Source organism: Saccopteryx bilineata, chromosome 2, assembly GCF_036850765.1.
Source record: "Saccopteryx bilineata isolate mSacBil1 chromosome 2, mSacBil1_pri_phased_curated, whole genome shotgun sequence".
NCBI lineage: Eukaryota > Metazoa > Chordata > Mammalia > Chiroptera > Emballonuridae > Saccopteryx > Saccopteryx bilineata.
The window spans coordinates 393,563,262-393,579,764 of NC_089491.1; the positions used below are offsets into that span (position 1 = coordinate 393,563,262).

General features: G+C 54.1%; 2 protein-coding genes across 18 annotated transcripts in view; one reads left to right on the forward strand and one right to left on the reverse strand.

Moving 5' to 3' along the window:
* Positions 1-6,597, reverse strand: part of DRC3 (dynein regulatory complex subunit 3) — a 56,655-nt gene extending 50,058 nt beyond the window's left edge. Inside the window, exons 1-3 of the mRNA XM_066255542.1 lie at positions 6,289-6,597; positions 6,016-6,094; positions 1,916-2,080 (exon numbers count right to left, since the gene is read on the reverse strand). Coding sequence (XP_066111639.1) covers positions 1,916-2,075 — 160 coding nt within the window. The 5' untranslated portion in view covers positions 2,076-2,080; positions 6,016-6,094; positions 6,289-6,597. The remainder of the gene's footprint in view (positions 1-1,915; positions 2,081-6,015; positions 6,095-6,288) is intronic.
* Positions 6,598-7,193: 596 nt separating this feature from the next.
* TOM1L2 (target of myb1 like 2 membrane trafficking protein) overlaps positions 7,194-16,503 on the forward strand; it is a 109,183-nt gene continuing 99,873 nt past the window's right edge. For 16 of the 17 annotated variants that reach the window (XM_066264431.1, XM_066264437.1, XM_066264433.1 and 13 more), the window contains exon 1: positions 7,194-7,362. In XM_066264431.1, the coding sequence (XP_066120528.1) occupies positions 7,311-7,362 (52 nt within the window). In that variant the 5' untranslated portion in view covers positions 7,194-7,310. The remainder of the gene's footprint in view (positions 7,363-16,503) is intronic. The other variant, XM_066264443.1, reaches the window with a different exon arrangement.

The following is a 16,503-nucleotide window of genomic DNA, read 5'->3' on the forward strand; positions in this document are numbered from 1 at the left end:
CGGACTTGGCAGTGACCTCTAACTGAGTACCGGCATGACAGGACTGCCCCCAAGAAGCCAGCTGAACCTCCAGCACAGACACGGAGCCCTCCACCAGCTTGGGTCCAGCCCCTCACGGTGGCTCTGCTGGACCACAGCAGCAGCTGTCTCTCCAGACTCCCTGCCCGGCCCTGGGCCCCCTAGTCTCCTGTCACCAGCCAGTGGGACCCTGTGAGCACCTGCTTCCCCTCCTGCCCCTCCTCTGCTCGGGAACCCCACCGGACTCACTGTACAAACCAGGCAGCCTCGCCCAGCCCCCCCCAGGCTGCTGCGAGCTGACCCCACGGCCTCTCTGACCTGTCTCCTCCTCGGGGCTCCGGCACTGGCCCCAGGCTGCTGCGAGCTGACCCCACGGCCTCTCTGACCTGTCTCCTCCTCGGGGCTCTGGCACTGGCCCCAGGCTGCTGCGAGCTGACCCCACGGCCTCTCTGACCTGTCTCCTCCTCGGGGCTCTGGCACTGGCCCCAGGCTGCTGCGAGCTGACCCCACGGCCTCTCTGACCTGTCTCCTCCTCGGGGCTCCGGCACTGGCTGTTCCCTCTGCCTTCAACACTTTGCCCTGCACCTCCACCTGGCTCCTTCCCTTACCTCCTTCTGCTCTTGGCTCAGCTGCCACCTTCTTGGGGAGGTGTCGGAGCCGCCGGGAACCCCCTGTACCCCACCCTGCAGTGCCCCTGTTCTCCTCTCCTGACTTTCTTTTTCTCCATGTTACTTTTAGTGTACATTATTCTTTTCCTTCATTTTATCTGTGTCCTTCCCGTGAATGTCAGCTCTATGGGGACAGGATTTTTATTTTTTATTCCTACTTGAGTGAATCCCTAGTGCCTGGAGTTGCACCTGGCGGGTGACAGGCACCTGGCAGACACCCGCGGAATGAACCTGAGGTTGGGGACCGGAAGCGAAAGGAGGGTGGTGGGTGCGGAAGCCCCTCGGGTGACAGCCATGCTGCCAGCCCTCTGACCCGTCACCACGGAGGCCCAGGGGCCCTCACAGCTTTGGACGACCAGCCGGCTCCTGCAGGGCTGTGGTCAGCCCCGGAGGCCGTGCTGTGTGCTCCCCGAGGCCTGTGGCCATGGCGTCACCCGCTGCTGTATCCCCAGGGTCGGCACAGACTGGCTGGAGCAGGCCCGGGGGCACGAGAGGGTGAAGGGGATCAAACCTTACGGAGACGGAAGGAGGAGGGACTTGGGTGGGGAGCACACACCAGAGTGTACAAATGTGTATAAAGTTGTACATCTGAAATGTATCGTGTTATTAACCAATGTCCCCCAATAAGCATAATTTTTTAAAAAAGAGAGAAGACCCCCCCCCCCGCCACTACCACCAAAACCGGTCCAAAAATTAAAAAAAGAAAGAACAGAATTCCTGTGGTTGAGTGGATGACTGGGCAGGCCAGCATAGGAACCCAGGACAGAGCAGGAATGTGAGTGTGACCAGGTCACTCTACTGGGGCTGCCAGCCCAGTCTAGGGGGGGTCATGGGCCGTTGACAGAAGGGGATTCTGAGGCACGGAGGGTCTGCCTGGTCCCCAGCCACCTCTTCCCACTGGGCTGCCCTGCCACCTGGAGCTGCTTCCCTGCCTCACGGCCCTGGGCCAGCCTGCTGCCCGCTGCTCCTCTGAAGCTGCCCTGGTGGGGCACATTCTCCTCCTCCCCACCGCTCCTGCTGGATGGTTTGGGACCATCCTCCGCGGTTCCTCCTGCCAGGGGCCCCGTTCCGAGGACACGAAGGTCTTTGCGGTTCACGTGAGATTTGGAGTGGGGAGAGTTTTCTCTTTTGATACAGATTTTGCATGGACTGCTGGGGCTGGGATGTGGGGCAGAGAAGGTCAAGCAGGGCTGCCTGGTGGCCCCCGCCCCAACCCCCGGGATACGCACTCTGAAAGTCCAGCTGTAGGGAGAGGACGTCCTTGAAGAGGATGCCCTCCTGCTTGGCCAGCTGCCCCGCCTCCTCCTGCAGGCCCTGCTCCCCGACGGCCTGCTTGAGCATGTTGTCGTCCATCACTCGGGGCTCCACCGAGTTGCATATCCAGTTCATCTTCCCTAAAAAAAACATCACGTTCCTGTTCCACACCCGCTCCTCCCCCGGTCAGAGGACGGGCTGACGGGCACCCTTCTCAGGCACCGGGAGTGGCGGGCAAGGACGCCCCAACGCTGCCCTGGTCCACACCCTGCTCCTCCCCCGGTCAGAGGACGGGCTGACGGGCACCCTTCTCAGGCACCGGGAGCAGGGTGGCGGGCAAGGACGCCCCAATGCTGCCCTGCTCCCACTGCTCGGCCCCCCGCACACAGAGGCGAGGGACATCTGCATCAGCTGCTCCCGGGCTTCCCCTGCAACCGACTGTGCCCATCCTACCTGGTGCCCCCACTCAGGGGGGCAGCCTGTGGCCCCACAACCACAGCTGTGACCTACCCCAGACAAGTGGACTGCTGTCCATCCTGGTCTCCTGAGCCTCTGCAGCTCAGCTGCCCTCACAGCCACGGGCATCGTGGACCTCTGGCTTTCTGTGCCCACCCTCATTCAGGTCGCTTGGTGCCAACCACTGAACACGATCCTTAGCAGCCCGGCCGGGCAGAGCAGCCCACAGCTGCCTTCTCTGGGAGCCTTATCCCTTTAGACAGTCATGTCTATATCCCCCTCACACACATACACCACACACTCACCCCAGTGTGCCCAGTGTGTGGGTGGGTACAAACCCAGGCTGGTCATTCATGTTCTGCCCCTGAGAAATGTGAGCTTGGGGCTTCAGGATAAGAATGCCCATCAGAGCGGGCTGCTTGAGCCAGGGAGAGGCTGGGGGGCAGATGGACAGAAGCAGAGATGGGAATCTGGGTGATCCAGGAAAAAAAACGACAGCCTGACACAGACAGATACTGCCTGCTCGTATCTACTCATGTCCCCAGTTTCAGGCCCTGGGAGGGTTTCAGGGGTCCCTCTCTCTGAGCTGCGTGACTTCTAGCGTTAACTCCGTGTTTTCTTTAACGCCAGCAGGTTTCTGTCGCTAAGAGTCCAGAGGAATTTGGCTGGGACACCGAAGGCAAAGGAGTGGGGGAGCTGCGGCCCTGGGCTGCTGTCCCTGGCTGGGAGGAGCTACCACCCTGGGAAGCCGGGGCGCCCGACCTCGTGGTCACCACCGGCCTCTGAGCGAGCGCCTCCGGAAGCACTAGACCTGCAGGGAGGCACGCTCTTCTGTCAGGCTCCTGGAGGCTCCCGGATGCTGCTTCCTGAGCACTGTGGACACTCAGGTCTCCCCCCCTTCTGCTGCCCAACCCTGCCTCTCACCTCTCTGCTGACTTCCCCTTCTACCTTCGTCTGAGCCTCTCTGAATCTCCTGTCCTCCTTGTCCTGTTAGTCCCAGACACTGGGGGCAGCCCCTGTGCTCTGCCCTTTATCCACTGAGTGCTGTTTGGTGAGACTCCTGGTGGTTGGGCGGATGTCCACCACAGACCCGGACGGGCCTGGCCATCCCGCCACCTGGTCTCAGAGACTGCTGCTGCCCAGTGGCCCTTCCTCCCTCCTTCCCCACCATCCACTTGAATTCAGCTCTTAGGTAAATACGCACCTTCTATTTCTGGACTGGGCACGATCACAGGTCCTGGTGCTTTTAACTCTCATGTATCCTTCCTTCTCCATGAGAGGAGGTACAGCCTCCCTAAACCCTAACCCATCATTACACCCCTTCCCCCTGCCCAGTCTCCACCTGCACCTTTCATCTTCCCACTCTCTTCAGTGTGTCAACACCGGCTCCCCTTCCTTAGGGTGACCGGCTCACTCCTGCCCCAAAGACTCACTCCTGCCCCAAAAGACGTTTCCAGTCCTCCGGCTCTATCTCCCCACTCTTCTGAAACACATTTTTCTAAAATCTCCCATAACTTGACACCATGTTGCTTTTGGAGAACTTTTTATTGTTGTTGTTTTTTTGTATTTTTCCGAAGTTAGAAGCGGGGAGGCAGACACAGACTCCCGCATGCGCCCGACCGGGATCCACCTGGCACGCCCACCAGGGGGTGATGCTCTGCCCATCTGGGGTGTTGCTCCCTTGCTCAGCTACTGAGCTACTGAGCTCTCTTCTTTAGCGCATGAGGTGGAGACCATGGAGCCATTCTCAGCACCCAGGGCCAAATCATTCTAATCGAGCCATGGCTGCAGGAGAGGAAGAGAGAGAGAGAGAGAGAGAGAGAGAAGCGAGAGGGGGAGCAGTTGAGAAGTAGATGGGTGCTTTTCCTGTGTGCCCTGGCTGGGAATCAAACCCGAGACTTCCACACACTAGGCTGACCCTCTACCACTCTACCACTGAGCCAATGGGCCAGGGCACTTTTGGAGAAAAAAAATTCTTTTTTCCCCTGTGGCAGAGACAAAGAGAGTCAGAGAGAGGGACAGACAGACAGGAAGGGAGAGAGATGAGAAACATCAACTCCTCACTGCGGCTCTTTAGTTGTTCATTGATTGCTTTCTCATATGTGCCTTGACTGGGGGCTACAGCAGACCGAGTAACCCCTTGCTTGAGCCAGTAACCTTGAGTCCAAGCTGGTGAGCCTTGCTCAAACCAGATGAGCCCGCGCTCAAGCTGGCGACCTCGTGATCTCGAACCTGGGTCCTCTGCATCCCAGTCTGATGCTCTATCCACTGCGCCACCACCCGGTCAGGCGTTTTGGAGAAATTTTAATGTGATGTATTTGGCAGACGTTACCTGCAGAATGTCAGTCCCTTTTCAAAGAAAGGTGCTGTACTTTGGGAAATGATTCTTGATTTTGATTTCAAAACTTTAACTGACTTATCCCTCCCACATTGTCAAGGCCTGGCACCAATGACAGATCAAGCTTGCTTTCAGTCAAGCACGACAGTTGCCACGTGGAACAGCCGTTGTGCACATGAGGGTAGGACTTGGATCCTGACTGTGCATCCTTTTTGGTAACTCATCTCACCCTGTCTCTAAGCCTTGAACTTCCCATGTATAAAAGATGAATAAGCCCTGGCCGGTTGGCTCAGTGGTAGCACATCGGCCTGGCGTGCAAGGGGTCCCGGGTTTGATTCCCGGCCAGGGCACACAGTAGAGGCGCCCATCTGCTTCTCCACCCCCCCCTCCTTCCTCTCTGTCTCTCTCTTCCCCTCCCACAGCCGAGGTTCCATTGGAGCAAAGATGGCCCGGGCGCTGGGGATGGCTCCTTGGCCTCTGCCCCAGGCACTGGAGTGGCTCTGGTTGCAACAGAGCCACGCCCCGGAGGGGCAGAGCATCGCCCCCTGGTGGGCAGAGCATCGCCCCCTGGTGGGCGTGCCGGGTGGATCCCGGTCGGGCGCATGCGGGAGTCTGTCTGTCTCTCCCCGTTTCCAGCTTCGGCAAAAAATACAAAAAAAAAAGAAAGATGAATAACTCCTCCCTCCTACATTTATTCAGTCCACCTGCGTGAAATGAATACAACTACACGTAATGACTACGACAGAGAGGTCTCCTCACTTCCGTTTCAAGATGAATCAGATAATCACACAAATATTTAGTTACACACCAGGACAAATGTGTCGGTGTCAGGAACGAGGACAGCACACATTAGGGGCACCTGGCCTGGCCACGGGAGACAGGGCTGAGGTCCGAAGGGTGAGTGGGAAAGAAGGAAGAGGGAACTGCATGGCAAGGGCCCAGATGTGGGACAGAACAAGGCATTTTCCATTTTGGCTGAAGTGATGCATGGCGGGGGGGGGGGGGCAACAGGAGTTTTACTATTATCCTAGGATCCCTGGAAAGCTCTTGGGGCTTACTGGGGATAAGATCTTAATTTTAAGAAGCTCACTGTAGACCATCATCATTGTCACAGCCCACGATGTATGTCACAGCTAGCTGTTCCTGGTCAGGGCCAGGGTCTGGACACTCCTCCCCGAGGGGAATTTTCATCAGCAATTTACCAGCCAACCGGGGTTCCTGTTGACTTGCCTGCTGATTGTTTTATTGGCAAAGACCACAGGTAGGAGATGGGGAACGTACCCCTGTCGACGGAGTAGCCTCCTCACAGAGAAACAGCTCCACAGTTGTCCTGGGAAGCAACCACCGGGGTCAACTGGAGCTGAAAAATAGAGACCCTATTGGCCACGGACTCCTAACCCACAGTTGACTGAGTGCTTACTGTGTATGGAGGGCACAGGTGATATTTAATTACGTGTCAGCTCCGGAGGCCACTAGAGAAGAGATTCCTAAAGACCAGATCGCCCACAGAGAGAAACTTTTAAGACTCAGCAGGGGAGCTGTCCCAAGTCTTACCCCAGGAGCTGCTGACAAGAAACAGCCACGGAACTCGGGGATCCCTATTCCCAGCCAGAGCCCTTTAAGTGGCACCAAGATGAAGAATAAAAATAAGAGACAATGTAATGACAGCGAAGAAGTCGGATAGAAGGGTTCATCTATTCGCGAAGAAGTTATCATCAGCGGGCCCTGCCCTTGGAGGCCATGCAATGCGTCTTCCGCATTTCTTTGCCTCAGCGCGGCTACGAAGTGGCCGCCAAGGGACCTGTGTGCTCATTTTAGTGACGAGCAGGGCTGGGCTGGACTCCTTGCAGAAAAAAAATGTCAGAGAAAGAGTTAAGTTGGGCGCCGTTTGCCCGCCATAGTCCTCCCAGAGCGGCTCCTCCTAGTCCCTAGTCCCTAGTCTCACCTTCTTAAGCGCAGGCTACCCGGCTGGTTCGCGCAGCAGACGCGTCGCTCAGTTGCCAGGGGAACCAGAAAGCCGCCTCTCTGTTGCTAAGGGGAAGTTCGGGGATAGACATCCTGGGTGAAAGTTGATGAGTCACGTGACAATATTTCTGGGTGGGGGGAATTACTCCTACCGCCAATCAGCCGTAGAGAAAACAAACGTTTCTCCAATCAGCATTTCCTATAGGCGGGGCTATGTCTAGCGATTGACTTGTCTGTTCTCCAATGATCGTAGGGATCCTGGATTGACCAAGATAGAGATAAATCAAAATACAAGAGACTCTTTCGGAGGCGGGACGGAGGAGGAGCCACTACGCCGGACGGAGATTCCTGTGACTTAGCTTGCTCCTCCGTCCAATCGGACGCCGCGGAGTAGGAGGAGCTTCGCTGAAGGGCGATGTAGGAGCCAATCGGAGGGATACCGGGCAGGCGTCGCCCAATAGGAGTGCGACAGGAGCGGGATCAGGAGCCTAGCGTTCCTGAGGGTGGGGCCGTGGCAAGTGTCAGTCAGGTCGGAGAGGGCTACCGCCGACTGCGGAGACCCCGGGTGGCTTGACAGGGAGCCCGGGCCACTGCCGTGTTGTCGGCGCAAGATGGAGTTCCTCCTGGGGAACCCGTTCAGCACACCGGTGGGGCAGTGCCTCGGTAAGGCCGCGCGAGGGGTGGGCGTCGGGGTGCACGGCGGCGGCGGCGGCCGACGCGACTGGTGGGCAGCGCGGGCCTCTGCGGGGTCATTCTCGGGGCTGCCTCTCGGGCGGGCCGGGGCCTCCTTGCGGTCCGGGCCTCTCTGCCCGGCGGCTCCCGGAGGGCCCCCCGCGTGGACTCGGGCTAGAGCCTTCGCGCGTCCCTGACCCATCCTCAGGGCCCAGCCCTCCCTGGCACCGTAGAGGTGGTGCCCGCGGGAGATGCCCTCCCCCTCGAGTGCGCCCTGTCCCGCTCGCTGCCACTGCTCCCAGGACCTCGTCCTCCCGTCATCCGTGCCCCCTCCTTCCCACTCCCAGCTGCCCTCAGACTGGGCACCCTCCCAGGGAACGCTCCCTGCTCCGGGACTGGCTCGTTAGAGCTGCAGTTCCGCCGGGGCTGGAACTGCCTGCCTGGGGTGGGGGTGGGGGAGGGCAGGGGGAGGGGCTGGAACTGCCTGGGGTGGGGGAGGGGGCGGGGTGGGGGAGGGCAGGGGAGGGGCGGGGCCAGGGGTGGGGGGCGGGGCGGGGCGGGGAGGAGCGCAGGGGGAGGGGATGGAGGAGGGGGGAGAGGAGGGGTCCCCAGGGGGGGGTCCCCAGGGGGGGACGGCGGCCCTACCTGCGCAGCCTCCAGGAAGAAGGGCTGCCGTGTTCTTGCAGCTGAGACTCCTGGACTTGGGGAATCTGGAGCCTGGGGGCTCCGGTTGGGGCTTTTTTTTTTTTTTTGCCCAGTGTGACTCTCCCGATGACCTTGTGCCAGTCGCTGCGCTTTCTGCTCTGACGTTCCCCCTGTGCCTTGTTCAGTGAGGGTGAGACTAGCGGGTTCCTTCAGACTCTCAAGTTTTGTTTGCTCTGCCTTGTCGTCGACTCTGCACTATTTCGTTTGCCAGAGCTGAACACTTTTTTTTTTTTTTTTTTTTTGGTAGCAGTGGAAAGAGAAGGGTGGGTACTTACTCGGCAGTACCAGTGCATCCTCTAGAAAGGGTCTGGGCACCTGAAAGAGGGCATCCGAGGTGACCGGTATCCTGGGTAAGAAGGAGAGCCCCAGGCTGGGTGCAGGAACCCCAGAGTGGTCACCCCCTAGGAGATTGCCCCCGCTGTAAAAAGCAACTTGCCTTTTCTCCCCATGCAGGAGCTCATTATGGCTAAGGGATCGGTCAAGAATGTGAATGAGTTTCTTTTAAAACTAGGTTTCTGCTGGTTAGTGGAAGGACTGGTAAAACGTCTTCCATGGTTCCATGGGCGGGGGAATCTATGGAGTCCTTATGCACCGGGCTCTTAGTGACTTGTGTCTTTCCTGCCCTGCGCAAGAACTTGCAGCTTACTTTTCAGCCTTTAGTGGGGCCTGTGACATTGTTGGGGCCTCTCCCGTTGGCTCACTGGCATTTGGGGACCTTTCCTTCTCTTTGTGTTGTGAGGTCTTTGATAAGTGATGCCGGACAGTGGGTGTGGGGAGGGTCTTTTCTCACCTTCCCACACTCCTGTCTCTGGATGCTCACCCCTCCTCAGTCCTCGCTTTTTCCCATACGTGCTCTTTTGCTGCAGCGGTATTCCAGAAACTTATTTCTCAGCCGGGCGTGGAATTACAACCAGTTTCTGGAGGGAGCCAGTAAGCTTAGAGGGGAGATTTCTTTAGTTTTCTTTTTTATTGCCTTTACAATAGGAAACTCTACACCTTTGAAATGCCAGAGTAGCTGAGGGTTAGAAGGTAAAGGGGGCCTGACCAGGCGGTGGCGCAGTGGATAGAGTGTCGGACTGGGATGCTGAGGACCCAGGTTCGAGACCCCAAGGTCGCCGGCTTGAGCTGAAGGCCCACGGTCAAGGCACATATGAGAAAGCAATCAATGAACAACTAAGGTGTTGCAATGTGTAACGAAAAACTGATGATTGATGCTTCTCGTCTCTCTCCGTTCCTGTCTGACACCCTGTCTATCCCTCTCTCTGACTCTCTCTCTGTCTCTGTAAAAAAAAAAAAAATTAAAAAAAAGAAGGTAAAGGGAACTTAAAAATATGCAAATATAAGGGATGTGGGGTTATACAGTATAGTGGGTGGAAAGAGCTTGATGCTTCTGTCAGAAACATCTGGCTTTTGAATATTGCCTTGTCCATTTGTTGGTGGAGGGACCCCAGAAAACTGGGTGACCCATCTGAGCTTTAGTTTGCTGAGAGAGAGAGAGAGAGAGAGAGAGAGAGAGAGAGAGGTTTGGACTCACAAAGTAGTGAGGTTTAAGTGAGCTGATGAATACAAAAACACTTAGCATATGCCTGGAACATAGTAGAGGCTCAATAAATCGTAGCTGTCGCTGTTAATAGCAGAATTAAGTTAGGATTGAGTTTTTCTGTCTGGAGCAGATAGGTGGACAATGGGCCCATCTGTGACTTATGAAGGCAAGAAGATACACTCTTGCAGGCCCCAGTGTTTACCATCACTTAGAAAAGACACTTTCTTTCTCCTTTTGATTTTTTATTGGATTTATTGGGGTGAAATTGGTTAATTAAATTATACAAGATTCAGGCACAAAATCCTACAGTGCATCTTCTGTATATTACATTGTGTGTCGACCCCAAGTCCAGTCTCCCTCATGGAAAAGACACTTGACCACGGAGAGAAGGAAGCCTCCTCACTGATGGCTGATCAGCTGGCACTGCCTGTATCTTCCCACAGTTCAGTTCTGATGAGTGTTCTGTGCTGTCGTGACCAAGTGCAAAAATGATTTCATGACGTTTAGTATTGTTGGTATTATTTTAAAAGTATGTGCCAGGGGGTGGAAGGGAGGGAGAGGAGTACAGAAATAAAACAGCAGCAACAGAGCTAATGACTAAAAGCAGCAGCTCTAGTTTACACAGAGCCAATTCCACAGCCATTGTTTCTCCTTACGCCTGCTCCATGAAGATAGTGTGTTGTCTTCCTGCGTTAGAGAGGAGGACACTGAGGCTCCGAGGAGCGAGGGGACAGCTCAGCTGGTCAGGGGGGAGAGCTGGGATTTCATAGCTGTTGGTCCTCAAGGGATCTGTGGCATCAGGAGGGAGGACAGAGGTGCATGGTCCAATGGCTGAAAGAAGACCCCTGTTCAGGTAAGTGCTTAGCCGAGCAGTGGGCCTTGTCGGTGCTGTTAGGAGTCTAAAAGAATTCAGAAGAGCTGGCATGATGTGACCGGTTTCTTTGAACCCAAGGGCTGTTCATGAGGATGGTGGAAATTCCGGAGGCAGAGGAGAGGGTAGCCGTGGCTGGAGACAGGTAAATTAGGTGGGGAGGGGTGTGTGTGGGCACATCTGTGAGGACCAGTCTGAGTGGAACGGAGGTAGGTGTGGGGAACAGTGCCAGTAGGGTTCGGGCCCAGTGTGAAGCCCTGTTTTGGTAGGTGACATCAAAGACTACGTTCTTTAGCTAACGTCAACTTTTAGTCTCTCTGGACCTCATTTTCCTCACTCATAAAAGAATACCTCTCAGTGGCTGCATGGGGCTGGTCCCTAAATTCATAATTCATCAGTCTATTTCAGTACGCATTTTGAGTGCCAGGCTCTGGGATAGAAATATTCAAAAGCTGCTCTTAGGGACCCTTCAGTAGAGGTAATGCGCCCACCAAAGGGCTTCTGGAGCTGCAAAGTGTTAGGCTTGTAGTGGGAGGGCTGGTAGAGGAATTGTGGCTGCCTCGCTGGCTTCACCCGGGCGCTCTAACCCGGCGCTGTCTGGTTGAGCAGGCTGCCGGTCTCCAGCAGCAGCGCCTCGCTGGCTTCACCCGGGCGCTCTAACCCGGCGCTGTCTGGTTGAGCAGGCTGCCGGTCTCCAGCAGCAGCGCCTCGCCGGCTTCACCCGGACGCTCTAACCCGGCGCTGTCTGGTTGAGCAGGCTGCCGGTCTCCAGCAGCAGCGCCTCGCTGGCTCCATCCTGGACTTCAGAGAAAGAGCCTAGTATGGAGAAGGAAAGAGTACTTAGTGTTATTTCTGGATTTTTTCTTCTGAAACAAGTTTCAAAATGTGACTGTCTTAATCTCAACCTTCCACGACTGACCACTGGGAGTTGGATTTCTGCTGGAGTCGGATGTCATACATTGAGAGTTGCTGACAAATGTTTTGTATTTCTTTTGGTGGCTGGAAAACCTTTTTAAAAATTGATTCTGAGAGGGGGGGGAGGGGGAGAGAGAGAGAGAGGAGAGAGAGTGAGAAGCATCAACTCATAGTTGCTTCACTTTATTCATTGATTGCTTCTCATATGTTTCTTGACGGGGGTGGGGGTGGGGGGATACTCAAGCCAAGCCAGTGTGACCTTCAGCTCAAGCCAGCGACCTCAGGCTTAAGTCAGTGACCTTTGGGCTCAAGCCAGCAATCTTGGGGTCATGTCAATCATCCCACACTCAAGCCAGTGGCCCCACACTCAAGCTGGCGACCTTGGGGTTTTGAACCTGGGACCTTAGCGTTCCAAGTTGATGCTTTTATCCACTGCACCACCACTGGTCAGGCTGGAAGACCTTTTTAGATAATCCTTTTCCAAGAGTAAAGTTTGGATTCATTTACATTAAAAGTTCAGTGAATAGTTAGTTGCTTCTGACCAGAATATTTGAAGGTGGGAGAAGGACCACCCGTCGTCTGCATAGTTCTGCTTTAAGGAGCATGTCAGGCGCTGTTCTGTTGTGGCCTTGTGTTGTGCATGGGGCAGGATTGCTACAGACGGCTTCCAGGGTCCTGTGACTGCTGGGTGTTTGATGCTAGCATGGCTGTGTGGACCAGGGATGGCGAGTCCTTGCTCAGGTAGGGATGGCGAGTCCTCGCTCAGGTTGGGGTGGCCGTTGGCAGTGTGCAAACCCTTTCGCTTCAGTAATTTTTTTTTTTTAGTCTTCACAACCCTGTGAGAGACACAGGAAGAAAACTGAGAGGAACTTGTAATTATTAGGCACCTACTGTGTGCACACTCTGCACATGGGATCTCATTTAACCCTTTGAATAATTATTATTCAATAATTGTTCCTGTATTATTGTTCCCTGTATTATTATATTTATAAGGAAGTCGAGAGATGGAGATTCATGCAAGGTCAGTGACACAGTTAGACCCAGAATCCACTCCTGATCCAGTGCTCACTCTGTGCTTCCGTGTTGTCTCTGGCTCTGCAGACCCCATGACTCGGTCATCTGGATGACCTGGAGGGCTTGTTAAAACAGGTTGCTGGGCTCCACTCTCAGACCTTCTGTCTCAGTAGGTGCGGGCTGGGCCCAGCATTCTGCGTTCTAACGAGTTCCGCAGGGGTTGCTGATGCTGCTGGTGCAGGCACCACACTTTGAGAACTACTGCCTTAGGTGAGAAGTCTGGTTCTTTACTCTCTCTCTCTCTCTCTCTCTTTTTCAAGTGAGAGGAGGGGAGGTAGCGAGACAGACTCCCGCATGCACCCCGACTGGGATTCATCCAGCAACCCATGTCTAGGGCTGATGCTTGAATCAGCCAAACCATCCTCAGGGCCTGGGGCTGATGGTCGAACCAATTGAACCACTGGCTACAGGAGGGGAAGAGGGAGAGAAGGGGGAGAGGGAGGAGAAGAGAAGCAGATGGTCACTTCTCATGTGTGCCCTGATTGGATATCAAACCCTGGACGTCTACATGCTGTGCTGATGCTCTGTCCACTGAGCCAACCAGCCAGGACCATTTCCTGGCCTTTTTTTTTTTTTTTTTCTTTTTTTCTGAAGCTGTAAACAGGGAGGCAGTCAGACAGACTCCCGCATGCACCCGACCGAGATCCACCCGGCATGCCCACCAGGGGGCGACACTTCGCCCATCCGGGGCGTCACTCTGTCACAACCAGAGCCACTCTAGCGCCTGGGCAGAGGCCAAGGAGCCATCCCCAGTGCCCGGTCCTGGCCATTTTTAAAATCAGATTGTTTTTGTTGTTGTTGAGTTTTAGGAGTTCTCTCTCTGTTTTGGATATTACTCCCTTATTAGATATGTGATTTGTGAATATCTTCTCTCATTCTGTGAGTTGCTTTTTCGCTCTGTTGACTGGGTCCTTTGGTGCACAACAGTTTGTAGTTTGATGAAGTCCAGTTTGTCTTTTCTCGTTTCCTGTGCCTTTAATGTCATGCCCTTATTTTCCAGTAAAGTCTAACCTATGCCTTAAAGCAGGGGTCCCCAAACTATGGCCCGCGGGCCGCATGCGGCCCCCTGAGGCCATTTATCTGGCCCCTGCCGCACTTTGGGAAGGGGCACGTCTTTCATTGGTGGTCTGTGAGAGGAGCACATTGACCATCTCATTAGCCAAAAGCAGGCCTATAGTTCCCAATGAAATACTGGTCAGTTTGTTGATTTAAATTTACTTGTTCTTTATTTTAAATATTGTATTTGTTCCCGTTTTGTTTTTTTACTTAAAAATATGTGCAGTGTGCATAGGGATTTGTTCATAGTTTTTTTTATAGTCCAGCCCTCCAATGGTCTGAGGGACAGTGAACTGGCCCCTGTGTAAAAAGTTTGGGGACCCCTGCCTTAAAGACAAGAATGATGATGCTGATAGTACTATGGTCAGCATCACTCCTCACCAGGCACCATTTCCTTTAAGTCCCTCAACAGCCCTGTGAGGCAGGTACTGTCATTCGATTTATAGAGAAGGAAACGGAGGCTCAGAAGTTAAGTCCTTCCCCATGCTCTGTGGATAAAAAGTAGCAGAGCAGAGACTTGAGCACCAGAGCCGGTCGTCTTAACCACTGAACTGGATAGCTCCGTAATTATCTGTAGAACTGAGTGGATGAATAACTGAATGAACTCTGGCTGAAAATCTGGCCGTAGTTTTTTCAAATTCGGGTCTGCTTTAGTATTATAAAGTATTCACCCAGTTTCAGCCCTCCTAGTGTATGTAATTTAGTGTACAAGAGTCCTCATCGTCTCAGCAAGTTTTCTGAGAGTTTGGTTAAAGGCTTTGATTTCTTACAGCTCCTTGAAGCTCTTCTTGGTAATCAAAGACCTTTGTCTTTTCATTCTTCTTTGGATTTTGCTTTGGAACTAGGGCCAAAAGGAGAAAAAGAGGGGATGTAAACAGATGCTAAGTTGAGTCTAACTGCCGAACTTGCTTTTAAAAGATTACTTACCAGCTGCTGTTTTAATCATTAATGAAGCCCAAGCCTTGTAGTCTGAGAGGCACGTCAAAAATTCTGTTTTGGGTCTCGGTTTAAAATTGAGTGTAATGGAGAGAGACTGATTCTTTCATCTAGAAGAATTGGGTTGCAAGTCTGAGAGCTGAGGACAAGGACAGGGCCCCATAATTGGACACTGTTGAGTTCTTGCCGCCCCTCAAAGGAGAAATCACACAGCGTGCCGGCATATCATTAGTCAAAATAGGAGAAGAGGCCTGAGAAATGGTCCTGCTCTGCGTTTGAAAGCTCATTTGTTTGTTAGCGGCTTCCAGAGCGAGAATCCCCCTTATTCAATCTGGAAATTGTTAAACCAGCAGTTGCAAGAGTCACGGAATTGGAATTCTAGTGGAAAGGGCCTCGGCGGCATTTAGTGCAGTCCGCTCAGTTTTTGAAGCCCAGACAGAATATAGCTCTGTGCTGCTTTTACCCTGACAGTACTTCTGACACCAGCTGTGTGGGTTTTTGTCTGACACCAACTGGGTGACACCAACTTCAGTTCTTACCTAACAACCTGGAGTCATCACCGACCCCCCCACAGTTAAGGGCTCAGTCCCACCAGACTGCCCCCACTTCAGGCCCGTCTTTCGCACTACCTGAAGACTATAGATTGGGGTTCCTATGACCTCCTCTCAGGTTCAACAATTTGCTGCAGTGGCTCACGAAACACAGGAAAGCACTTTACTTACATTAACTGGTTTCTTATAAAGGATACAAGTCAGGAACAGCTACGTGGGAGAGACGCAGGGGGCAAGTTGTGAGGGGCAGGGCACAGAGCTTCCCTGCCTCCCTGGGGGCTGTTCTCCCAGCTCCTCAGCGTGTCATTGGCCGGGCATCACCAGAACCCCCCCAGCTAGACGGGAGTGTCTAAGTCATTGGCCGTTGGTGACTCAGCCGCTGTCCAGTCTCCTCCCAGAGGTTGGGGAGGTGGTGGTGCTGCTGCTGTGCGTCCCAACCCCCTAAGGGTCTTTCTGGCTCCAGCCCCCATTCAAAAGCTGTCCAGCCCCCCCCCCCCATTCCCAGTTGTCTCATTATCATGCAGAGGTTCTCCTGGGGAGACTCCAGGACCTGCCCGCCAGGAATCCAGGAATCCGGAACAAAGATCAGATATTTATTTCTTGTTATATCACAGTAGGTCACTTGCCAAGGTCCCACAGTGAGTCAGCCGTAAAACTGGGGAAAGGACTCAGTTTATGACTCCCACATTTTTTCTCCTTACCTTCGGGCCCTTGCCAGTGATTGGATGTTTGTATGTGGGCGTGGCTAACTAAGCCAAGTGGTGGCAAGTCTGCCTGTGATTGGAGGGGAAGTTCTCGGCTCAGACTCATAAGAGTAAATACTTTTTTATTGTTTGAAAGTTAATCTCTTGCCGTTATATAAAATTTCTTTGCTGGGAGGGAGGGTGGCTACCTAGCCTTATGGATGTAGAGGCCATTATAGAACAGATGGACTTGAGGGGTCACTTATGGCGGAGTGACGGAGCGGAAATCACAGCTCCCAGTTGAGCTAGTAGTTCTCCTGGCTCTTGGTGTGTAGATGTCCTTCAGGAGGGGACGCTTCTGTCTTGGGGCAGCCCACCACCCTGGGTAGGGTCAGGCAGGTTGCAGTGTGATGCGGTGGAGGCAGGACAGCCTTTAGAGTGCCTGCCCTACTTGGTACTGGGGATATGTGAGGGTGGGGACATCCTCCCCAGAGGGTCCTGTCGGGCACTGTGGGGGGCTCAGGGAAAGCAGAAGGAAGGTTCCTGGACCTGGTTTTGAAGGTTGAGTAGGAGTTGGGCAGAAAGAGAGAAGGGAGTTAGAGGGAACAAGCCTTCCAGCTGGTCAATGGACTTCATCGAATGTGTCTACTCTTGTTTGAGAGGGAGTCCCAAGGAGTCTTCACCTTCTAAATGTGATGGACTTAGAGAGCAGGGATGGCCTGACAGGTGCTCCAGAGCCCTGTGGAGCAGAGAGGGACGTGATGGAGGCGGGAAAGGGGAGACAAGCAGCCTGTGGAG